General features: G+C 41.2%; 1 protein-coding gene across 1 annotated transcript in view; it reads left to right on the forward strand.

Moving 5' to 3' along the window:
• Nucleotides 1–26,555, forward strand: part of uba6 (ubiquitin like modifier activating enzyme 6) — a 135,535-nt gene that overhangs the window by 30,344 nt on the left and 78,636 nt on the right. The window contains exons 6-11 of the mRNA XM_069924701.1: nt 1,452–1,563; nt 3,986–4,066; nt 5,597–5,719; nt 13,428–13,551; nt 23,830–23,933; nt 24,810–24,872. Of these exons, the coding sequence (XP_069780802.1) occupies nt 1,452–1,563; nt 3,986–4,066; nt 5,597–5,719; nt 13,428–13,551; nt 23,830–23,933; nt 24,810–24,872 (607 nt within the window). The remainder of the gene's footprint in view (nt 1–1,451; nt 1,564–3,985; nt 4,067–5,596; nt 5,720–13,427; nt 13,552–23,829; nt 23,934–24,809; nt 24,873–26,555) is intronic.

Genomic DNA, 26,555 nt, shown 5'->3' on the forward strand with positions numbered 1-26,555 from the left:
TGTCTACTTGACCTACTGAGTGGAAAAACTTGAGACATCTGACCATTGGTGACAATCTTAGCTCGAGGTTTACAATAAAGTGTTACTTCGTGGTCCCTTTGCCCTACTGTTTTCTTAAGTATGCTCAGTACTTACTAAACTTTTGATGCACTAATCACCCCCCCCACCCCCAGCCCCCAATACTTTTTGGTTCTATGTATGTGCTATATGCTTGCTTTCTTTTTTTATGTGACTCTCTATGTCTGTTAACATTCACTACCCTTGGATTTCCTGTCTTTGCCTTTCATTCTTATGAAACACATTGGGCATGAGCTCTTGCTATTTCACTTTAGAGTCATGTGGTCCTATTTCACTTGAAAGTCATGTAGACTCTTCTAGACTTTTCCTTCTTGGTGGGCGGTTGCTCTCCTACTGTGATGCCCTGGTTCACAGTTCCCTTTAGTAATCTGGGCTGCTGAGCATGAGTTATCATCTTGAGCATGAACCTCTCTAAGTCTTTGTGTGGAAAAAACAAAGCTACCCCTTTTCTATAAGTGGTTTCAATCTGTATAGGCTTATTAGATATAATAACCAGGACGTATGGCCCGACAGAGGAATGTTGGAAGACACGTCACTGCTCCTTCTGGGTTTTCATAAGCAGCAGTGTTCCCATTATAGTATCTGCAGCAGTTCTGCCATATTCATACAGAGCGTGAAGTAAGACACAGTGCAGACGAGCAGAGTTACAGTGAGAGATCAGTCAGTACAGAGCAAAGACAACATAATTTTACTAGTGTGAGGTTCACTCAGGAATTTTGGAGATTTTTCAATGTACAAATTGATTTCTCGTTCCTTGCAGCTATCTAACCTATGTTTCAGATGTTTACTGAGATATGAGTGTGTAGAACTGGAGGAGACTTATGGTGTTGCAATCTTTCTCATGACATTCTATCACACAAATGAACTCTAAAGATCCTATGGCATTATTCCAAACAGTGAGTTACTTTTACTGCTCGCTCTGGCCCCATTGCTCCAGCTGAGAATTCCCAGCACTTCCACCCCAGCCCTGCTATCTTACCCTGCTGTTTCTCATATTGATGACCTGATTCAACTTTGACTCTGATCGTGATTGTGTCCATGAGCTTATTCTGGGCTGCTCATCAGAAATTTGATATTTCCATTTTGCGACTGTCTATGTTGATGATTCACATGAAAAGCAAATGACAATCTTTTGAAACCAGGTATTTATTTTCCTTCAAGTGAATGTTTCTCAAGTGGAATGATTGTGGAAGCATATTACTCTCGTTCCTTTTCTTTAGATCATTATAATATTTTGTGTTCATACCAATTTTCCTGTTTGAATGTTTCAATTACTTATTACATTATAGAAATCTAACAAGAGCATATCTAAGAAACTGGGCAGTTAATTAATTTTCTTGAAAAGTTAATTAGTTTATGTATTTAATTTATAGAGCTGCAGCCACCATTTCACAACTCTCAGAGCTGAATCCTTATGTCCAGGTCAATTCTTCCAGTGTTCTTTTGGATGAAAACACAGATCTTAGCTTTTTGCAGCATTATCAGGTAATTTGGACATTTTATTTAAAACTCTGAACACATTTACCCAATTCATCAATATTGCTGCAAATGACTTTAGTCTATTTAATGTCCACTTTAAGCTAATCAGTATTTGCCTTCACTCACTCAAAATGTGCCATTGAAGGTAGAAACTGATCTTTTACAGTCTTTCCATCATTTATAATGTTAAAAGAAAGATACAACCTGTTGCATTGCAAAATAAAATATCTGGATAGAACCCTTTCTTTATACCATTGTTGACTGAGATCTTGCAATTGCTCATGCTTTAACCACAAAACAACATATTAGGCCAGGGAGGAATTTTTGGAAGTGAGGACAAAGTTAATCTTGTCTCTTGTCTTTGTCAAGCCAAGGAGGAATGCAAAAATTAGGAATAAATTTTGAGTTTAGGATACTTATGAAAATGCAGGAATGGAACTAGGTGGAGAAACCAATCCAGAGTAGCTTCAGTGTATGACAGCATTTGAAACCGATAAGGACAATTTCAGTCAGCAGAGTACAGAGGGAAAATGATGGAGGAGAAGGTTTGGGGCAAAATTTGTAACCATGATGAAAAAGAGAAAGATGGTTTGCTTAGCTGATTGTAGAGATTAATGCGTGGAGCTGTGAGAAAGAATGTCAGATCTCCATGTTGAAGGGTGATGCAAATCTGGAAGAGAAGGACACGAGATGATTAATAGATGACTTTACTTGACATGACAAGTAGGCCCACGAGTTACTTGGAGATGAGAGACTAAGAAAAGGCAGATTAGTAGAATAGTTTATTTTGCCCTTTTGGATAAATCTTGAACACAAGACATTTTAACAGAAGAGTTCAGAATCCAGTGATCTACAATGGAGCCATGAGTGGCCAGAGTCTCCTTCAGATGGACATTTTAAAAGATAGACTCCAAAGGGGTTCCCATGGGAGGGGTGATTGCAATGAGTACAGTAGCCTTGGTATGAGCCAAGATGGGAATAACAGAGAGAAAAGAGGTTGGTGTATTTGGAAATCTTGCTTGTACAATTAGTGCCAACAGAAAATATTGAGAAGCAAAGTTGTTGAGTGCGAATGGACATAATTTGTTGAAAAGTAGCAGATGAGGATTTGGATAATAAGTATGCACTTACCAGTTGGAAGTAACAAAAATGTAATCTTTTCACCACATGTTCCAGTACCTTCTATGTTACAGTAATTGTATCTTCCAGTCTTCATATGACATTCAGCCATAATGAATATAAACATATGAATTTGTAGTCAGCCAGTTACTCTCTCAAATATGCTCCTTAATTTGATTGATGACTAAGTCAATAACAGAATAACAAAACAACAGCTTGGTCTTTGGAAGACTGAGGAGTAAAGTATGGGAATGAAGAGGAATTGGCGTGAAGACTAAGCTGAAGGTTTGTTATGCTGTTGTCACACCCACCTTACTCTATGCTCAGGAGAGACATGAACAGTCATGACAAACATATGGACTGTTTAACCACTTGCATGTACCTTGTCTGTGCAGAATACTTGAGTTAAAATGGCAAGACAAGATTCCAGACACATTGGTTCAGTCCCAGATATACCTCCCCAATATCTGCACACTGTTGAGAGAATTACCGATCAGATCAAGGGCATATCAGTTAGCATAACATTATTACGACGCCAGCAACCCGGGTTTGAATCCAGCGCTGTCTACAAGGAGTTTGTACTTTCTCCTCGTTTCTTCATGGGTTTTCTCTGGGTGCTCCAGTTTCTCCCATCCTTCAAAATGTACCGAGGTTGCAGGTCATTTGGGTATAATTGGGCAGCGTGGGCTCTTGGGCCAGAAGGGCCTATTTTTGTGTTGTATGAATAAATTGAAATTTAAAAAAAAAATAATAAGGATGGACAGGACATTTTGGAAGAATATCTGATGGCAGGAAACCAAAGCAGCTACTTTATGGAGAGCTGACTGATGGCAAACTGTCATATGGTGACAGAAGAGATTCAAACATTCTCGTCGAACTTCTGAAGAGTTTCAACTTTGATGTGCACCACTGGTGATTATTCTGTATGATGTACCCTCAAAAAAAATGGTGCTTGTTCTTGTGAGGAAGCAAAGAGAATTTCAAATGTTAACAGCCACTGATGCTGCAGTGTCATTATACCTCTGTCACCTGTGTGAGAGGAACATGTGAGTCCAAATTGGTTTAATTAGCCACCTTCATACACATCACAACTCTAAAGACTAGATGTCATGGTCTTACTTGAGAATGAGTGTCAAACAACAACAAAAAGGTATATAGTAACTGAAATCAGTTTAGTGTGCCCTCAGTGTTCTACATGGTCATAGTGGGCCAAAGGGCCTGCTTATGTAATGTCGGACTTGTGACTCTTATTGTGGCACTGTACCTAGTGGGAAATCTTATTAATTGGGACCTCTTATTTCATTTGTAGTGTGTGGTATTGACAGAGACTAGACTTTTACTTCAAAAGAAGATTAATGACTTTTGTCGTTCACAGCAGCCACCCATTAAGGTATGTCTTCTCAGTAATGTACAGATTACAAACCTCCTATTACCATTTGATAGATCACTATAAAACTGTACTTACAATGTTGCAGTCATCTGTCTGACATAAATTTGGCAATCTAAGTGTGCAATATTGCGAAAAGAAAACCAGTTCTCGCTCATTATAAAGTTAGTGCATATCAATTTGGGAAGAATCAGTGAGGTAAAAAAAATCTGTGTGAATGCCACTAACAAAGTAAGAGGGAACAGTGGACCACGGAGTCTTGGGGAGACTGATTCCTGTGAAGAATAGATAAGGGTGGGCAAGGGAAGATGTGGCAAGTGTTGGGGTCATGCTGATTTTGGTGGAAGTGTTGGAGGATAACATGTTAGATGCAGATGCTATTGAGGTGGAAGTTAAGAAAATTAATTTGGGTGAAAACCATGCTTATTAAAGAAAGCTAATTTTAGATGCCCTGGAATGAAAGACTTCATCCTGGGAACAGATGCAATGGGGGAATTTGAAGAGAGAAATTGCATCCTTGCAAGAAACAGGAAGAGAAGAGGTGCAATGCAGGGAACTGTGGAAGTCGGTGGGCTTGTAGTTTGTCTTCTGAAATGAATTAAACAGGCCCAGGAAGGAGAAAGAGGTGCCAGGTAAATTTAGGTGCAGGATGAAAGTTCATGAAATTGTCAACATCTGCATGAAATGGAGGAAGATAAGAAGAGTGGAGTAGGATGTAAACTATTCCATATAATCAGCAAAGGGAAGGCATAGCAGTGGCCTGTGCCTGTGGTTACCCTATGGATCTGGAAGAAATGGGAGGAGGAGGGAAACAAGATGATGTTGAGGTACAAGGAAGTGAGTTCTGTCGGGCAGGAATAGAGAGAAACAGTGGCTCTATTGGCGTGGCTCTCTTTATGAATTCTGGGTGGGAGACGGGAGTGGGTGGTGCAGAGTTGGGAAGCTCTTTGGTGAGTGGTGGTGGTGAGAAGATCACCTTAATTGATGAGGTCTGTGTAGTATGGGGAAGATATCCTAATGGCACTTATGCAATCTAGAGGTCGATGTGAGAAGGTGTCCAGAAGCTGATCTGACATTCACAATTGTGAACAGTACATCAGACCATAACCACACCTTACTTATGTTCAGTTTTACTAGTGAAGTGGGGTTGGTTTGGAGTAAGTGGAGAACAGTGTGTTCCAGAGGAACTGAGGTTAGAGTGGGTGAGTAGGATGGAGAAGTTCAATGGTTAATGTTCTGTTGGCAATTGGAGATGAAAAGTCCACATGCAGGAAACTTCCTAAAGGAAAACTTTTGGAACCAGGTAAAAGGATCATTAGTATATCATCAAAATTGGACTAGTTTTCCTCGAATTAAAGACTGTAAGGCTGCAACGTGTGAATTCATGTAGACAGCCTGGTGTGGAGCCATAGCTGTATCACCAGGTAACAATTTGAAGGAAATGTTCCATTTTGAGCTCAGGAATGTTGCATGCCCCAAAGATCCACGGATGGAAAGTACAGGGTGAGTAAATTTGTGTATTTTTATTTTCAGTTCATTAGCGCTGATGTTTATGGAGTATTCTGCCGAGTGTTCTGTGATTTTGGAGACCATTTTGAAGTGTCTGATCCAGTTGGAGAAGAGCCAAAGGAAATCTTCATTCAGAATATCACGCGGGTAATATATCACTTTTATTATCTTTGTTAGCTCGAAACAATTTTATTTCATTGCAAGATCATAAAGTGATTGCAACTTGTTGGAAGACCATTTAGCCTCTATGTATGAGAACAAAGGGAAACCAAGTTAACGTTTCCACTGTTAGAATATAGGCAACCTTTGGCTTGCAGACATTGAAGTCTTGGAAATTCATCTTCACAGAATTTGCAAATCACTACCCAAAAAATTGAGATCCTGGATAAAATTCACTCTTCAGGAATTTAAGTTTTTTTTTCATCTTACGCAGACAGCACAGTAGCAGGCCTTTCCAGCCCACAATCCTATGTCACCCAAATACCCCAATTAATTTACAAACTCTACGTTTTTGGAGAATTGGGGAAAAGCAGAGGACCCGAAGCAAAACCCTTGCAGATGTAGGGAGGACATACAAACTCCTTACAAATGTTTCTGAATTTGAACCCAGGTCACTGGTGTTGAAATAGAATTGTGCTAACCACTATACTAACTGTGCTGCGCCCTCTTCTCTCCCCCCACCCCCCCACCCCCAACTCCTCTCAATAACGGTATCAATCTGATGGGTCTCCTCTGCACCGCCTCAAAAACTAGTATATCTTTCGTCCAGTAAGGAGACCAGAACTGCACACAGTGCTCCATGTGTGGCTTCACCAGTACCCTGGACAGCTGCAGCAGAACGTCCTTGTTCATAAATTTAATCCCTGTTGCACCTGCAAACTAACGTTTTGTAATTCATGTGCAATACTCCCAGGTCTCTTGTGTTAAAATAGCATATGGCAATTTTTAATCATGAAAATAATAGTCTGATTTACTGTTTTTCCTTCCCAAGAGAATGACCTCCGATTTATCAGCATTGTACTCCATTTGGCAATCCCTTACGTGATCTCATAACTTAATCTTTTTGTAGACTGTGTCCACTATTTCAGTGTTTTAAAATTCTGACATGATTGAGGTTTATGGGGAGTATTGCCATGATAGACTGCAGGAAGATTTTCCACATATCAGAAGTAGATAAAATTAGAGGGCATAGATTTGGGGTAAAGGGATGTGACAGGGGATTTCTACACCCTGAAAGTGGTAAGTTTCTGTTTAGAGAGTGGTTGAGGCCGGGTTGCCAAAGGCAAAGCCATAAAATGTTTATTGACCAAATGGTGAGCAATGGCATTCATGTGAAAGGTTGTTCATTGGTTGATGTGGTCAACTTGTGTTTAATGACCTGCTTCAGTGCTATTCAGTATGATTCCTTTCTGATGAATAATTGAACAGTGCCTCTTTATAGATTCATAGTTATACATTACCAGAACAGATCCTTCATCCCAGTTTGCCCATGCTGACTAAGGTGCCTTCCCTTGGCCCATAACCCATCTCTTTTCCATACATAGATCCAAATATGTTCTAAAGGTTGTACCTGCTATTCCCACTCACTTGGCAGCTTGTTTCCTATGCCTACCGTGACAAAACTATCTGAGACAAAGCTAGCTCCTTTAAATCTTTTCCCTCTTACCTTAAACCTATGATTTTAGATTCCTCAATCTCTGCTTCTCATAGTCTCTGTGATCATCTCTTAGCCTCCTCACTCCAGGGAAAATTGTAAGAGCCTGTCCAATCTCTCCTTCACTCCAAACGACAACCTTGGGAATCTTGCCTGCACCTTCTCCATCTTAATTATTATCTGTTCTATAAAGATTAGATTCAAGATTCAATTGATTATCATAGTAATAGAACAGTGTCCTATTGCATGAAATATTCTATTTGCCTGCTGCAAGGCAGACAGATTCGCGACCGGCAGAAATTGCCTAAACGCTTCTTACATTTCTTACAGTGAGAGAGAAACAAAAGAGAGTCCCCCAGAGAAATCAAGTGTCCGTAGATTCAGTTCCAGCACTTCCGCAGCCACACAGAGTCCCTTTCAAACCATTGGCAACCTGAGCTTCAGATCCGAACCTCCAACATGGTCAGGAACCCTTCAGCGCCCTTGGCATCCCCGGTTCTGATACCTGGTACCCTCCAGCCAGTTCGAGTCCGTCTCCAGCAGTTTGCAGCCCAGTGCGAGTCTCCCGACAGCAGTCTCCAGCAGCCCACAGCTTCGGCGGGTTCCTCATCTCAAGTTGCCAGCAGCCCGCCACATGCACTGGTCTCTCAGCCTCAGAGCCCCTCACTGGTCCACCGTCCTGGTCACAGTCTTGTGAGTCATCTCCTCCGCTTCTCCTCCTCAGATGGGGAGGGTGGGGTCATATTCTTGTCCTCTGGTGCCCTGCTCCAGTCCTCTGCTTCCCTGGAGTCTGCAACCCCTCGTGCCTGCTGCTGATTAATAGGTGCCTCCATCTTGGGCACAGACCCCGCGGTTGCAGGATCTCAAATAAAACCACCGTTGGCTCCCCCAACAGCTGGTCAAAGCCCATGAGGAGTTGACGGCAGTTGATGGGGCAGCTGGATCCCACAGGAGCACTGTATTTCCACTCCCCGCGGGTCCACTCCAGCGGTAGCGCTGCCGCTACAGCAGTTCTGGCAGCGCCGCCATTTTCAGTCTTTTTCTCCATTTGGTCTTCAGTCATCTTCACCCTTTAGATACATTCATGAAGCCTATAAAACAGGGGCAAATTTTGTCAGCCCACTTGATAACTTTTTGTATATTAAAAAAAGTAATTTTGAGTTTTCTGCACAAGTATTGATTTCATTCAAGATCCACTCAAAATTTTGAATGTTTGCTTTTGCTTGAATTTAGTTGTGCATTTCTGATTGTTTAATCTTGCCTGATCTTGTGCTCTGGTTTGGGCAATTTTGGGAACATTGTTCGTGGGTAGGGAAAATTATGGGGATATCACAAAGGAATTGATGGACTGGTACTATAATCTAGAGAAATATTGTTCAGAACAAACAAGTAATCAAGCATATCAAGGGAACTCAAAGCTGAATTCCATCTCTTTCAATGCAAGTAAACTAATAAATAAGATGAACCAAAAGCTTAAATTAATATGAGGAGCGACATTATTGCTACCATTATTGAGGCATGGATAAAGGATGGGCCGAACTTGCAATTCAATATCCCAGAGTGTGCAATTTTCAGGTAATGGCAAAGAAGAAGCAAAAGTGACACAGTTATTGCATCAAAGATCACATTATCTCAATACTAAAGGAGATTATCCTGGAAGATTCCTCAAATAAGGTCACATAGAGATAGAAATTACAAATAGAAAGGGTGTCACTATGCTAGAGGCGCATTATAGACATTGGTGGCACAGTAGGCACAGTGCCAGCAACCCTTGTTTATACGGAGTTTGAATGTTCCCCCTGTGTCTGCATGGGTTTCCTCCAGGTGCTCTGATTTCTTCCCACTGTTCAAAAACATACCAGGTGTGTAGATCAATTGGGTGTAATTGGGCGGCATAGGCTCATGGGCCGAAAAGGCCTTTTACTGGCATTTAATAGAGACAGAGGAACAGATATCTCGGCAGATAGTTGAGATGCAATAAGAATTCAGTTATTATAATGGAGGATTTCAATTTCCCAAATATCAACTGGGATTGTCTTTTCGGTAAACTATCAAAAGTCAGAGTCTTGGAGCTATAGAACAAGGATTAGGCCCTTTGTCCCAGCTTATACATTCCAACTAATCTAGTTTTCTGGGTTAGTTGTCTTTGATTGAATTTGGCCGATGTCCTTCTGAACCCTTCCTATCCATCCACCTGTCCAAAGGTTTTTTAAACAATGAAATTGTATCTGGTTCTGTAGGTTTCTCTGACAGCTAATTCCAGATACGAAGTGACAAAGTTGTCTCTCAGGGCCTTAAGTCTCACCCTGCTCACCTCTGTCTCTAGTTCTAGAATCATCTACCCAAGGAATAGGACTGTGTTCTTTCACTTTATCTACACCCATCCTGATTTTATATATTTCCATAAAGTCACCCCTCAGCCTCCAACACTACAGGGAATAAAAACTTTGTCCATCTAGACCCTCTCCATAATTCAAGCCTTCCAATCCTGCCAATATCTTGGTGAATCCTGTCTGCATCCCTTCCAACTTTTTGGCCTCCTACCAACAGCTGGGCAGCCAGAACTACACACAACACTCCAAATGTAGTCTCACCACCAATCGGTGCAGTTGTATCATGATGTCCCATCTTTTGTACTCAATAGACAGCGCAACAACCTGGGCCTCTGAGCCCAACCCCCCCCACCCCCGGCCACTGGATCCTTGACTTCCTCATCAGAAGACTACAGTTAATAAAAATTGGAAACAATGTCTCCTCACTGACAATCAACACAGGCACACCTCAAAGAAGTGTGCTGAGCCCACTGCTGTACTCACACTACATCCATGACTGTGTGGCTAGGCACAATTCAAATGCTATCTACAAATTTGCTGATGACGCCATGATTGTCAGCTAATCGCAGATGGCAATGAGGATGATGCAAATATATCTCTGCCAGATCTCCTGCAATTTCTTCTAAGCTTCCCATTATGTCTGAGGATTTACTTCATCAGACTCTGGCAACATATATACTTTTATATGTTTTAGACCACGAGCACCTCCTCTTCTGCAGTGTGGATTCTCATCAAGACCTCATTATTTACTACCCTGAACTCCATTGTCTTTGTTTTTTTCATGGTAAAGACAAAAGAGAAACACTCATTTAGGACCTTACTCATCTCCTGTGGCTCTACGCATGGATAACTTTGTTGATCTTTAAGATGCCCAATTAATTCCCAAGTTGCATTTTTGCTGTAATTGGAGAATATCTTGGGATTCTCCTTCACTTTATCTGGCAGAGACATCCTTGGCCTTATTTCCTTTTTAAGTGAACTCCTATATCTCTATACCAGGGATGGCCAAACTTGCTTAACGTAAGAGCCATATCTAATAAACTTCAGATGTTTGAGCACCTCAAGACATGAAAAAAATGACATGCACATTTTTACTCTTACATACACATTTTGTTACTAAAATTTTATACAAATATTAAGAGATACATGTCGTTCCACTTAAGTCCTTCCTTTGAGCAAACACGAACAGTGATTCATTTTGTACTGTTGCTATGTGTCTCATTTTAAATTCTACTTGCATGTTAATTTGAAAGAGAATGTTCTTTCTATTTTACTTTTATTTTTGGATTGTTCCCACCACTGTCAAAACTGTTTATATTGACATTGTTGCATATTACTGTAGACAGCCATTTGCAAAAAGTAAAATAGATGAAATAATCAATATTTTAGGAAGCAACCTTTTGTAATGTTTGATTTTGTGTTGGCTCAATTATGTGCAATTGAAAGTGCTTTAAATTGTTCGATTCTGCCCATTGCCTTGCTGTTATCAACCTGCAATGTTGATTTATTTACAGCCAAAGAACCTTAAAATGGTTAATCGAATTATGAGTCTAGTTTCTAATTTTCTTAGCCTTCATCTCCAAACCAGAGAAGACCAGTAACAGTCTGGCCAGAAAGCTCAACTGTTTTACCCGGCATATAATGTGCACTATTTGATGAGTATCTTGACATTTGTGTACAGTCAGTTCTCAATATTTCATTTCAAGGCAGAGTCTACCATCTTGATTGCAAAGTGAACCCCTCCCCTTCTCTTAGGCCCAGTACTCTGGCGTCAATTAAGCCTTGGACCAGTCCTGCTTCCAACAAGTAGTGAAGTCCCATCAATGTTTTCTTTGCTCCTGCATGACAAACCACTGGTAGATAGTCTCTGTGTCTTGAACCTTACATCCAGACCACGAGTGATTCAACGCTGCCACCACCCCCACTTGGTTTCTATTTGTTTTCATGTCCACTGATCGTTTCAGAATTTTTTCCCTCTGCGCTGGTTCGTTTTTCAACGAAGGGAACCTGGATAAGATGATGAATTTTTGTGCAATTAATTCTGCAGTTATAACGAAGGTTGTTTATTAAACTGCATAAGCATATTTTTGTGTTGGAACTGCATTTTTATTTGTTATTTCACCTATGCCCTGAACATGTGCATCATTGCCACAGCAGTGTTTATTTTAGAGGATTATAATAGCAGAGGCCAAGCTGTGTTTGGGTTACAATGACACCTTGCACTGTCCCATCTCAGTGGAAAGACGTCATTTTGTCTCATGCATTTTTAACGCTTACTCGTGACATAAAGATAAGAACACCTTTTTGAATTAATCGAGCCACCATAGAATTGTTATTTTACCCTGGCAGTTAATTTCAGGTATGCAGGTTACCAAAACTGAATTTAGCTTTGCAAAGGAAGATTTTTTTCATATACACATGGTAAATATCAGTGACAAAGCTGCACTTAGACCGTCCTTGATCTGATTGAGGACGCTGTGGAGAACAAACAATATTGAGCTACTGTAGCCCTTGTGTGTTAGATTGCTGGTTCCAGGGTTTTTGCCCAGCGAAATGATCGCAAGCCACGCCCACTAAAATACCATTGTGAGCATCTGTCTCCACCAACATATTTCCATGAGCTGCACATTATATGTCAAAGCGCCACAGTTTAGCCACCCCTGCTCTATACCTTGATGTAGGGCACAATCCTGAAACATTGGTAATGTATCTTTATCTTTGCTCTATAAAGTACATTGTTTGACCCGCTGAATTTCTCCAGCATTGTGCTTGTACTTCAACCATGGTGTCTGCAGAAGTGTGTTTTATTCCTATATTCTCTATACTGATCAAAGGATTCTGTTGATTTCAACTCTATAACTGTCATGCCTCTTTTTTTTGACCAGATTATAATTTCCCCAACATTGTTCTTTACTCTTTACAAGTGATCCCATGAGCTGTGCAATTTTAACAAATTAAACTCAAGTAAAACAAGTGTTTGATCCTGATTAATTTTGTATCTCCTGACGTTCGTATCTTTAGTGCTGGCACCTAATCTCTCAATTTAACTAAAGGTCCTGACAAGAGTACCACAAACTCCTTGAGTGACTCAAACCTCTAGTTTTGAGGATTTGTATGTAATTCTTAGTCAATGGAGAGGCGTTATTTGTATGCCAATTAGCTAACAAAGGTTATGTCAATTTCATTTAATATTTATTTGAGAGACCACCTAAATAATTATCAAACTGCTTCTTGTCCGTAAATGCCCTATAAGTGAGCTGTGAAATACATGGATCTGTGTGTTCTGGAGAGATTGGGTAACCATTGCTGTGCTGCCATTGAGATTAGCATGAAAACTAGAGTTCAAAAGTGTTGATAATGATGTTACCTGAATGTTGAAAACATAAGAAGTGGAAGCAGGATAGGCTACCTGGCCTGTTGAGTCTCTCTGCCATTCAACAAGATCATGGCTGATCTGGCATGGACTCAATTCCACTTAAAACCTGTTTTCCATGAACTTTAATTCCCCTGTTATACAAAATATAATTGTATTTAAATCTTTTCTGTTATGTAATGTTGGCCTTAACTTGTTTAAGAATCACAAGTTTTTGGTGAGCATTTGCACCATCATTTTCTCAGTAATTTACGCAATGCTGGGGCTTCTCGGATTATTTGGTTGGAGAAAATTGTTTTTCAGATCCTAGTTTCTTGCATTTTATTGTTAATTTTGTCTGTGTGTCGTAAATTAATTAATTCTGCGAGACTAACAGCCTAGTTCAAGCAAAATCTCACTGTAAGAACCGTTGGAGGCTGAGTCAGCTAAAATACAAATCCTAAAGATGACATAGCAGGATACACATTTAAATGTCTTTGATCTGTTCATTCACAGTCTAATCCTGGAATCGTAACGTGCATGGACAATCATAACCATGGGTTGGAAACTGGACAATTTGTAACTTTTCGGGAAATCAATGGAATGACAGAGTTAAATGAATCAGTGCAGCAAGTAACAGGTGAGCTCTCTCTTTTGAGTGATAACCAATTTATTTGTTTGTTATTTTAGCGGGAAATGGAGAATAAATAACTTTTAATGCCCAAAGTTTAATTCCTTCCTCATGCCTATTTTTAATTAATTTTTCCATAAACTATAATCTTGTTTCTTCAGTTTACTAATTCTCTTGTCGTTTTAAAACCACACCTAGCATTTCAGGAGTGTGCTGCTTTCGACACCCTTTCTGTCACTGATGCTTCTTGCATCTATTGATAACTCTGAGATGGAAAATCTTGATATCTGTGAATTGTGATCAATGGCTGGCATTTAGTAAGAACAACAGAAAATACTTGATGCTCAGTAGGACATGCAAAATCTGTAGAAGATTTAGAAAGATTACAGATGTTTAAGCAGGCAGAGAGGAAGGTAAGACAAGAAGAATAATCACAAAAAGGGAAAGTTTGTAACAGAATGTTAAAGGAGAACAAACAAAGAAATAATAATGGCGGAGTATAAGAAACAAAATGGTGTCCTTGGAGGGCTAATCAAATTATTGAAATTTTTGCTTTAGCCTATGTTGAATAAAGCAATCTGAGGTCATCCTGCAACACTTGGAAAAAAAATCCCTGACAATGTTCTTCAGCATGGACATTTAATTGCTCTCTAGCTCTATCCACCAATGGAATGTGGCTAGAGATTCAACATTCTTCAACCATTATGGTTTAGTCTTGGCTAAACTCGTGTCTTCTTTTAATGGAGGTGAAAGCCTGACAAAGGCAGCATTTTTGCTCATATCGCTTTGCTTTATTATTTAATAGATCTGATCACTGTCCAATCATAGGCAAACAACCCTACTGCTGAGCATATAAAGGAGGAATGGACATTGATGAAGTAGCTAAAGCTATTGAGCCTAGAATGCTGCCCCGCAATGTTCATGTAGTGATGCCTAGGGCTGAAATGACTGGGTTCCAACAACCACAATTTTTAGGTGCTATAACAAAACAAAATTTGTCACTAAGCCACAGAAAACAAAAAATCTTGCCAAAGAGAAGGTTAAGAGGACATAAAATTAAAAGTTGAGAATTTTAGAGAGGAATGTCTTGAGATAGGGCAGCCATTCTCAATCTTTTTTTGCTGATGGTGCCTTAGGTCTCTGCTCAAAGTTTATGGGGTCCCTTCCCTGTGAAGCAGTAAAGTTTTGGTTTCTTCTATATTTCTCTCCTATTGACTGCATAAAAATGTTTTGAGTTCGTGACCCACCTTAAATTTGCTGAGAATGGCTGAGCTGGAGCCTGGCAGTTGTAAGCATGGTTCCTATTCATATAACAATTAAACTTAAGAATCTACCGTAGCGTTATGATGGAGTTTGGAGATCAAGTCGATTGCTAAAGTAGTCAGAAGTCAAGGCAATAAATGATTGAGCAGAATGACACCAATGATGTTGCAGTATGAGGAATAAGTGGTTTTAGTGATAGAATGAGTAAAGAAAAGCTGGAGGGCTTCAGCAGGTCAGGCAGCATCCATGGAGAGAAATGTTTAGAGTCAGGACTCTCAAGATTCATGGGATGAATCTGGAGACAAAATTTCAGCTATCTGTTGAATTTTGCAACTGTTAAATTAAGTTTCTGAGAAATTTCCCAGAAGTTAAGTGGTGAGCATGGAACTGATTTTATGGCAGACCAAGGATAAAGACTTCAAAATATGTTGTGGGAAATTTCTGTATTCCCATCATTAAATGTCATCTAATTTCTGAATGTCTGAAGAGATCTTCGGGAGAAGAGGCTGAACATCTTAGCATTTCTTTGCTTGGAGCCTGATGGTTTTGAATGATTTCATTAAGCAGTAGTGTGTGGATGGGGAAAATTGAGAGAACATTGGATAGATCCTTGGGAAGTACCCAACAGATAATGGGGTGGAACAAAGGAGGTAAATTTCTGAGGTAGCTTTTTGTGTCTGTCCAACTGTTTCACGTTTGCTGATTCATGCTTCCTTATTTGCAGATTTTTTTTTAAATTAAAGTGCCCTTCTGCAAAGTTATAATGAAAATACAGAATTCTGGAAGGAACAGATCAGGGAGTATTTGTTAGTTAAGGGAAAAAAACTTCAGGTCAGTGACCTGGACTTTTCTGATCACAGGTCATTATCCGGAAATTTAAGCTGCATTTTCTCTTTAAATGTGGGTTTACAGCATTCTCCTGATCTCCAATTTTTTAATGAGTAGAATATAACCTCAGTGGGGCCCAGAGCAGAGATGAGGGAGAAGAAAGGTTGAAGGGTAATACTGAACTCCAGGAGACCAAGTTTTGTGCATAGGATTGGAAAGGGTGCAGCACAGCTAGAGGGAAGATGTTTGATGTAAATTGCATTTATTTCAATGCAAAATACTAAACTGTTAAGGCAGACATACTTTTTAAAAAATCTTTTATTTTTGATTTTACAGACTCATGCTTTATGAACAATATAGGAGGTCAATCTTCCCCTTTTACAGAGCACTTTGTATCGAGTCTTCTTCTCCCCCCCCCCCACCCCACCACTTCCCTCCTCTCACACCCCACCCATCCTCCCTCCCAGCCCAAATGAACAAAAATATATTAACTACTGAGAATAACAATACAAATACTTTAAAACAGCAAAACAAAAAAGAGACAGAAAAAAGATGGGGGGGGAAGGGTGAAGGCAGACATACTTAACGGATAAGGTTGACAAACTTGGGATGTGGTTTGGCTCGAGAGACTGGAATATTATAGCCATAGCAGAAACATGGCTGACGGAAGGTCAAGAATGGCAGGTCACTGTTCGAGGTACAGATGCTGCAGGCACAACATAGGTGCAGGTAAGGGAGGGAGAATTGTCATTTGATGAAGGAAGTAACAGTAGAGCTTAGAGAAGATATTCTTGGGGAGATTGTTCAGTGAAGCTACATGGGTAGTACTTAGAAACCTGAAAAAGAATAATCACTTGAGCCCTCTTTTTACTTTTTATGCCCACCAATTTTCAATGGGAATTGGAGGAAGAAATGTGTGGGGAAATTGCAGATAGCTGTAAAAAAAAATAGAAGGGCAGTATAATTTAGAGATTTTAACATACCAAATATTGATAACAGTGCCTGTGGTAAATGTGGTTGAGTGTGTCCAAAAAAAGTTGTATTGAGGAACAAGATGGGGCAAGCAACTGAAATGACAATGAGACCAGTGTCCCTTCTCTGTTTTAAACATCTTGTACAGAAAGATAGGACTGGGTCACAAGTTAAGGTCATAAACTGACTAGATTGATTTTGGACCAATTAGGCAGGAACTTGCAGAGGTTGATTGGGAGAGAATGTTTGTAGGTAAGCAGATGACAAGAAAATGGAAGACTTTTAAAGATGAGACATCAAGAGTTCAGGCAAATTGTTCCTTTTGGGACGAAGGACAAAACTAGCAAGTTTAAAAACCTGTGGTTAATGAGGGCCAGGAAGAAGGAAGAGGCATAGGGTCAGATTTAAGCAGTCCGCAACAAATGAATCTGGAGCAAAGTAGTTGTAAGAGTATACTTAAGAATGAAATCAGAAAGCCACAAAGAGCTGGAGTTGGTAGGCAGGATAAAGAAAATGCCAAGAGATTTTACAGGTATATTAAGAGTAAAATGGTGGCAAGAATGGGAATTGGTTCCATTAAATATCAACATGATGTTTTTGTGTTAAGCCACAGGAGATGGGTGAGATTTTAAATTAATATTTCTCATCATTCTTTACTGTGGGTGAGATCATCAAAACCAAGGAATTGAAGCAAGCAAGTTTCAATGTATAGGGCCATGGAAGAAGTTGCAGGAAGGAGGTGTTGGCAGCCTTGGTGTACATTAAGGTAGACAAATCTGCAGGGCCTGATGAAGTGCATATCCTTGCATCTTGTGGGAAGTGAATGGTGAAATTGCTAAGATATTTGTATCATTTTTGGTCTTGTATGAAGTACTGGAAGGCAGGAGGGTGGATAATATTTGCTGTTATTTAAAAATGGCAGCAAGGCCAAGCCTTAGGCTAGTGTGTTTAATACTCAAAGTTGAACAATTGAGGGAGGGGATTCTATTAGATGGGATTTGCCAGCATTTGAGTTGGCTGGGACTGATTGGAAGTAGTCAGCATGGCTTCAAGTGTGGAAAATCGTGGTTTAAATCTGAGATTTTTGAAGAGATAACGAAGTGAATTGTTGAGGGCTGTGGACTTTGTCTACATAGACTTTAGCGAGGAGCTGCATGGCACAAGGGATACAAAGGGAGTTTTCCAATTGAATTCAAAATTAGCTTAGCAGAAGGAGTCAGAGGTAGTGGTGGAGGGATGTTTTTCTGAATGGCAGCCTGTGACCATTGGCGTGCTGCAGGGGTTGGTGCTGGGTCCATTGTTTGTTATGTATTAACAATTTGGATGGCAGTGTAATTAACATAATTTTTTTTCTTTTTTTCTTTGGCTTGGCTTCGCGGACGAAGATTTATGGAGGGGGTAAAAAGTCCACGTCAGCTGCAGGCTCGTTTGTGGCTGACCAGTCCGATGCGGGACAGGCAGACACGATTGCAGCGGTTGCAAGGGAAAATTGGTTGGTTGGGGTTGGGTGTTGGGTTTTTCCTCCTTTGCCTTTTGTCAGTGAGGTGGGCTCTGCGATCTTCTTCAAAGGAGGCTGCTGCCCGCCAAACTGTGAGGCGCCAAGATGCACGGTTTGAGGCGTTATCAGCCCACTGGCGGTGGTCAATGTGGCAGGCACCAAGAGATTTCTTTAGGCAGTCCTTGTACCTTTTCTTTGGTGCACCTCTGTCACGGTGGCCAGTGGAGAGCTCGCCATATAATACGATCTTGGGAAGGCGATGGTCCTCCATTCTGGAGACGTGACCCATCCAGCGCAGCTGGATCTTCAGCAGCGTGGACTCGATGCTGTCGACCTCTGCCATCTCGAGTACCTCGACGTTAGGGGTGTGAGCGCTCCAATGGATGTTGAGGATGGAGCGGAGACAACGCTGGTGGAAGCGTTCTAGGAGCCGTAGGTGGTGCCGGTAGAGGACCCATGATTCGGAGCCGAACAGGAGTGTGGGTATGACAACGGCTCTGTATACGCTTATCTTTGTGAGGTTTTTCAGTTGGTTGTTTTTCCAGACTCTTTTGTGTAGTCTTCCAAAGGCGCTATTTGCCTTGGCGAGTCTGTTGTCTATCTCATTGTCGATCCTTGCATCTGATGAAATGGTGCAGCCGAGATAGGTAAACTGGTTGACCGTTTTGAGTTTTGTGTGCCCGATGGAGATGTGGGGGGGCTGGTAGTCATGGTGGGGAGCTGGCTGATGGAGGACCTCAGTTTTCTTCAGGCTGACTTCCAGGCCAAACATTTTGGCAGTTTCCGCAAAGCAGGACGTCAAGCGCTGAAGAGCTGGCTCTGAATGGGCAACTAAAGCGGCATCATCTGCAAAGAGTAGTTCACGGACAAGTTTCTCTTGTGTCTTGGTGTGAGCTTGCAGGCGCCTCAGATTGAAGAGACTGCCATCCGTGCGGTACCGGATGTAAACAGCGTCTTCATTGTTGGGGTCTTTCATGGCTTGGTTCAGCATCATGCTGAAGAAGATTGAAAAGAGGGTTGGTGCGAGAACACAGCCTTGCTTCACGCCATTGTTAATGGAGAAGGGTTCAGAGAGCTCATTGCTGTATCTGACCCGACCTTGTTGGTTTTCGTGCAGTTGGATAATCATGTTGAGGAACTTTGGGGGACATCCGATGCGCTCTAGTATTTGCCAAAGCCCTTTCCTGCTCACGGTGTCGAAGGCTTTGGTGAGGTCAACAAAGGTGATGTAGAGTCCTTTGTTTTGTTCTCTGCACTTTTCTTGGAGCTGTCTGAGGGCAAAGACCATGTCAGTGGTTCCTCTGTTTGCGCGAAAGCCGCACTGTGATTCTGGGAGAATATTCTCAGCGACACTAGGTATTATTCTATTTAGTAGAATCCTAGCGAAGATTTTGCCTGCAATGGAGAGCAACGTGATTCCCCTGTAGTTTGAGCAGTCTGATTTCTCGCCTTTGTTTTTGTACAGGGTGATGATGGTGGCATCACGAAGATCCTGAGGCAGTTTACCTTGGTCCCAACAAAGCTTGAAAAACTCATGCAGTTTGGCATGCAGAGTTTTGCCGCCAGCCTTCCAGACTTCTGGGGGGATTCCATCCATACCTGCTGCTTTGCCACTTTTCAGTTGTTCGATTGCCTTATATGTCTCATCCAGGGTGGGAACCTCATCCAGCTCTAGCCTTAGGGGCTGTTGAGGGAGCTGGAGCAGGGCGGAATCTTGGACTGAGCGGTTGGTACTGAAAAGAGATTGGAAGTGTTCTGACCATCGGTTGAGGATGGAGATCTTGTCGCTGAGGAGGACTTTGCCGTCTGAGCTGCGCAGCGGGCTTTGGACTTGGGGTGAGGGGCCGTACACAGCCTTTAGAGCCTCGTAGAAACCCCTGAAGTCGCCAATGTCCGCGCATTAACATAATTAACATAATTACTGAATTTGCAAAGGACACCAAAATTGATGGTAAAAGTTCAAAGTTCAGATTTATTGCCAGAGTGCATACATAACATCAACTGCAATTCTAAGAATTCTTTTTCCTGCATGCCAGGCAGAATTTCTAATTATCAGTAATGCAAAAAAAAAACTGTATTCAAGGAAAGATACATATGCAAAAGTGAGAAATTAAACAAACTGTACAATACATAAAATAAATAATGGGCAAAGCAAGAGCCTTTAAATGAGTCTCTGATTGAGTTTGTTGTTTCGGAATCTGATGATGGAGGGGGAGCAACTATTTCTGAACCTGGTGGTATGAGTCTTGTGCCACTTACCCCTCTTTCCTGATGGCAGCAGTGAGAACAAAGCATGTCCTGTGTGTGTGGATCCTTAATGATTGCCACTGCTCTGTGACAGCAGCATTCCATGTAGATTTTCTTGATAGAGGGAAGTTTTGCCTGTGATGTACTGGGTTGTGTCTAATACCTTTTGCAGGGCCTTTCACTCAGAGGTATTGTTGACCCACACCAGGCCGTGATGGAGCCAGCCAGTCATCACACTTTACAGATGTGTAGAAGTTTGCTACGATTTTTGATGTCACACCAAGCCTCCACAAACTCCTGAGAAAGTAGAAGCGCTAAATTTCTTACTTCATGATGACATTTGTGTGTCAGGTCCAGAAAAGGTTCTCCGAGATAGTGACTCCTAGGAATTTGCTCACCCTCTTCACCTTTGATCCCTCAATGATCATTGGATTGTACACCTCTGGTCTTCCCCTCTCCTATAGTCCACAATTAGCTCCTTGGTTTTGGTGACATTGAGTGCAAGGTTGTTGTTAGTACACATTCAGTCAGGTTTTCAATCTCCCTCCTGGATGCTGACATCACCTCTTTTTATACAACCCATCATCAAATTTGTAGATGGTGTCATTATCGTACTGAGCTACATGGTCATATTTGTAAAGCGCAAAGAGCAGGGGGTGAAGAACGCAGCCTTGTAGGGCTCCAGTAATAATGGAGATGGCGTAGGAAATGTTCTTACCAATCTTTGTTGATTGTGGTCTGGAGATTAGGAAATCCAAGATTCAATTACGCAGTGGGGTCTTGAGGCCAAGGTTCTGGAGATTTCTGATCAGTTTTGAGAGGATGATGGTGTTAAATGCCGAACTGCAGTCGATAAATTCCATCCTGATGTATGCGTCTTTGCTGTCTAGGTGTTGCAGCGCTTTGTGTAGAGCCATTGTGATGGCATCTGTCACAGACCTATGCTATGGTAGACAAATTGGAACAGATCCATGTTGCTGTTCAGATAGGAGTTGATATGCTTCAGCACCAGGCTCTGAAAATTCTTCATCACTGGATTGTGAGTGCCACTGGTTGGTAGTCATTTAGGAAGGCTTCCTTACTTCTTGGGCACAGGTACAATTGAGGCCTGTTTAAAACAAGTGAATACATTGGCAAGTTGGGTAGGTTTTCAGTGCTCGTCAGGGTACTCTGTCCGGACCAGATGCTTTCCTTGGATTTACGCTTCTGAAGGCTGCTCACATATAATCCTCAGATCATCAGGTGACTTGGGGGGTGCACTGTGGTTCTTCCTTGTTCTGGTAGTCAGATCGAGTGTAAAAGGCATTGAGCTAATCTGGGAGTGAAGTTTTGCTGTCTCCTACTGCACCAAATTTGGTTTTGTAGCAAGTTGTGTCATTTAGGCCTTGACTCAGCTGTTGGGTATCCTTTGCTGTTTTCATTCTCGTCTGGCATCTCTACTTCGCTTGGGAAATGGATTTCTGTACGTTGTATCTACTCCTTGTGTGGTATTCTGGATATCTGGACTTCAATGCCTTTAGTCTGGCTCTCAACAGATTCTGGATTTCTTTGTTCATTCAGGTCTTCTGGTTGGTGAAAGCCCTCTACAATTTGGTGGGGACACACCTGACCATTACTGTTTTGATAAAGTCTTTAACAGCCCTGATGTTACACTGCAAGGAAGCATACAACATGATTTCATTCAATTGAGAAGATGGACCAAGGAAAAGCAAATAGAAATTTACTTTCAGTAATGTGAGGGTATGACTTGCACAATAAATGGCAGGGCCCTGGAAAGTGTTGTAGAACAGAGAGATGTAGGAGTACAGATGCATAGAAAATGGCAATGTAGGTGGACAGGGTGATCAAAAAGGGATTGGGCAGGGTATTTGCAAAAGATGGGATGTTGTGGTTCAGGGATAGAAGAAGTTGATGAGACCACATTTGGAGTATTGAGTGCAATTCTGGTCACCTAGCCTTTGAAAGGATATCAATAAATTGGAAGAGGTGTACACAAAAGTCTGTGGACACTGTAACTGAAGTAAAAACCCAATGCTGGAGAACACAGTAGGTCAAACAGAACACTTTTTATAGCAAAGATAAAGATACATAACCAATGTTTTGGGCTTGAGTCCTTCATCAAGGTATGAACAAAATGTGGGCAGGTGCTGAACAAAATGGTGGGCTGGGGGAGGGGTAGAACATGATCCCAAAGGAAGGAGGTAAGGTGGATAAGGGAGGAAGGGCACACCAGCAAACAAGGGGGTGGAGAGCTGAAGAACAGAAGGCAGAGGAATGGGGAAGGGAGGGAAAATAGGGGGTAGGCTCGCAGAAACTAGAAAAGTCAATATTAATGCCATCAGGTTGGATGGAAAATTAAGTCCAATTTCCAAGTGGTTTGGGTTTAACAGTACTTGAGACTATGGACAGACATGTCAATGTGAGAATGGGGTACAGGATTGAAATGGGTGTCACTGGGAGATCCCTGGCACTGATGCAGACACAGTGGAGGTGCTCAGTAAAAGATTCTCCCAGTCTGCATCCAGTCTCTCTAATTTTGAGAAGGTTCAGAGGAAATTTACCAGGATATTGCAAAGATTAGATTAAGTGTAGATGATTCTAGAATTAGTGTATGGATTTAAGATGAGAAATTTAAGAGGGATCTACTCCGAGAGTAGAGTGTGTTTGGAATGACCTGTCAGGGGAAATTGTAGAAGCTGCTATATTCTTGACATTCAAAAGACATCTGGACAAATAAACTTGGAAGGCCTTAGAAAGGTATGACCAAATGAAGGCAAGTAGGGCTAGTCCACTTTGCCAATTTGGTTGGCATGTTCATCATTCTGCATTTCACTCCATCCTATTTTTTTCTTTCAAGCCATCAATCTCTGTGATTTTTACTGTTCATTCTGGTGGTAGCTGGAGTAAAGCCCATTGTGTAATCACACATGCAAGGCTTAATCACTGATACAAATTGTATTGAAAATTATATAAGCACTTGTTACCAGATATCTAAACCCAGATTTTTAAACAAGATTTTTTTGGGGTTATAATTTTACATTCCACTTTTGGAACATAATGTTCTTTCATTGCTTAAATTTAAGACCGAAACATTGAGAACCATTGCTTTTGCACTTGAAATGCATTATTTTTGTCAAGGTTCTGAAAAGTTTTTTTTTCCAATAGTTATCAAGCTCTCAAACCTTCCCTTATTCCCTGAATCGTAAACTACTCCAGCACCACAAAGACATGTGAGCACGAATGAAATGCCACTTTTTTTCTTGCACTATATCTGTGAATATTTATTATCTACCTTACATTTTGTCTCTTTCCATCTGGTAATTTACTGTATGCTTTAGGAGTTTTTTTTTCTACAAAGTACCTGTTTGACTGCAGCAAGTAACACCGTACTTGTGTTCATGACAATAAACTCATGATCAATTGTTTATAAAAGTGCATTTAAGTTTCTTGGTGCTGTTATCTGCCTTTGTCTATTCCAGTTTTGTCCCTATATTCATTTAGTATTGGAGATACTTCAAGACTTGGGCCATACTTGCATGGAGGAATTGCTGTGCAGTTGAAAATGCCCAAAACATTTACATTTGTGAGTACTTTTATATATGTTTACATCTGCACAGCATTTGGGAGATGGGGGTGGATTTTCCAACTACTGCAGGCATCTTCAGCTAATTAGGAGTGGGACATTTCCACATGGGTTCTCTCCTGATTTCCCTGATAGGTTGAACCAAGCAGAAATGGGTGATCTGAGCAGACAGAATCAGAAAGGCTGTCACTCTCCCTGCACCTGCTCCCTCTCCTGCCACAGCTATTTCTGTGACCTCTCCTGCACTGTTCATTATGAATAGTACAGGATAAAAATGCTTTCAAAAACAGAATCCTCCAGTAACTAGGGGATTTCCTGTCGAAGCTCAATAGCTCAGGGCGGCACGGTTTGCGTAGTGATTAGTGCAATGCCTTTATAGCGCCAGCATATGGGACCAGTGTTTGAATCCTGCGCTGTCTATAAGGATGTTCTTCCCATGTCTGTATGAGTTTTTCCCGGGGGTTCCACTTTCCTCCCTCCATTTGAAACGTACCAGGGGTGTAGGTTAATTGGGTGTAAATTGGGCAGCATGGATTTGTGGGCCAAAATGGGTTGTTACTGTGCTGTATGCCTACATTTAAAAAAAAAATTAAAAGACAAGAATCATATGGTTTGACCACTTCAAGTGTTGGATTACCAAAAAATTGTTAGAATTTCAATTACTTTCTCTTTCCATCAAATATGTTGAGAAAAGGATAGTCTCATGGGAATATCCTCAATCCATAAGTCATTGTATTTGATTAAAAATTTTCCTCAACAATTGATTTAGGTTCAGTTTTGGTTTGATGAGATTTATTCTCAGTGGAAGTTGGTTGAACTCTCTTAGTATATCATTGTAACTTCCATAGATTTGATTAATTCCCTTTCTTGTTTTAGGAAAGTATGGAAACTCAACTTCTAAATCCTCAGTGTTTTATAGTAGACTTCAGCAAATCTGAGGTAAGATTTTTTTAATGTCTGAAACATCTTTTACATATGCCCCAGGTAACTTTAGGATTCTGAAAATTTAATTAAAATATGAGTTTCTGTGGATAGCAGTGCAAACTTGGATAAATGAAGAAAATATAGACGTCTCCAAATGGAAATACAAATAGTTTGTGTTGAAATTCTGATGGAACCAATGATTAATACTGGAAAGGTGAGTGTTAGGACCTTTGTTTAAGTTTACAATAAATTAAGCACGAAGGGCCAACACTTGTGGAGAGACATGGGTTTCACTGGATAAGTAGACCCAGCAGACAATTAAAAGGGAAGCTCAAGTGAAGCATCCCTATGAAGGGAAAAAAGGGCTTCAGTAAGGAAGGTATGGGGTAGGAGCAGGTAAAGTTAGGTAAGGTCCTTTTTTCTTATTGCAGAGTGAGTTGTGGGAATGACAGCCAGAGCAATGGTGTGCTCCTTTTGCATATTGTGGGAGATCAGGTAAATCACCAGTGACCCTGATGATTTTATCTGCAAGAAGTGCATCCAACTGCAGCTACTTACAAACCCATAAGGGAACCGGAGCTGGATGAACTCCAGATCATTCTGGAGTAGGTATGACCTGCAGAAAGCTATCTCTTGGGCGAAGTGGAGATTCCAGATGAAAATGGAAATAACAAGAGACACCTGACAGCTGAGGCAGGGCCTAAATGCCATAACCTGTTACAAAAACAAATCCAATAAAGCAGCAGACAACAAAGCTTCTCTCCCAGAGGAACACAATGCTTATACGCCTGATTTGACGACAGTAACAGCAAAGAACCACCCCTCTGCACCCACACGTCCCCTGTTTGATCCCATCCTGTCTGCAAATGAGGATGTCATGTGTGCTGCCTTCAGGAGAGTGAATCCAAGGAAATCATCCAGCTGGATGGAGTAACTGGCTGAGTATTAAAAATCTGTGCTGACCGAATTACCAAGGTAGTCAAGGATATCTTAAATATCTCACTCCAGCAGGGCGTGGTACCCACCTGTTTCAAACAGGCGTCAATCATACCGGTGCCCAAGATGAGTATAGTAGACTGCCTTAATAACTGTCGGCTAGTAACACTTACATCAACAGTGATGAAGTGATGCGATCGATGCCATCTCACTGGCTCTACACAAAGCCCTGGAACACCTGGACAGCAAAGACACATACATCAGATGCTCTTTATCGTCTACAGTTCGACATTTAACACCATCATCCCCTCTAAACTGATCAACAAACTCCAAGACCTGGGAGTTAACACCCCACTGTGTAATTGGATCATGGATTTCCTCACCTCCAGACTACAATCAGTGAAGATTGATAAGAACTTCTCCACATCTGTGTTCTTAGCCCCCTTCTCTACTCACTTTACACCTACGGCTGTGTGGCTCGGTATGACCATAACACCATCTACAAATTTGCCAACGATACCACTGTAGTGGGTTGTATAAAGGAAGGGGATGAGTCAACATACAGGATGGAGATTGTAAACTTGGCTGAATGGTGCACCACCAACAACCTTGCACTCAATGACACCGTTACTAAGGAACTGATTGTTGACTTCATGAAAGGAAATCCAGTTATCATTGTGGGGTCAGAGGTGGAGAAGGTGAGTAAATTTTAAGTTCTTGGGAGTCACAATCTCGGAAGATCTTTCCTGGACCCAACACACT

Source organism: Narcine bancroftii, chromosome 1 (genome assembly GCF_036971445.1).
Source record: "Narcine bancroftii isolate sNarBan1 chromosome 1, sNarBan1.hap1, whole genome shotgun sequence".
Classification (NCBI taxonomy): domain Eukaryota; kingdom Metazoa; phylum Chordata; class Chondrichthyes; order Torpediniformes; family Narcinidae; genus Narcine; species Narcine bancroftii.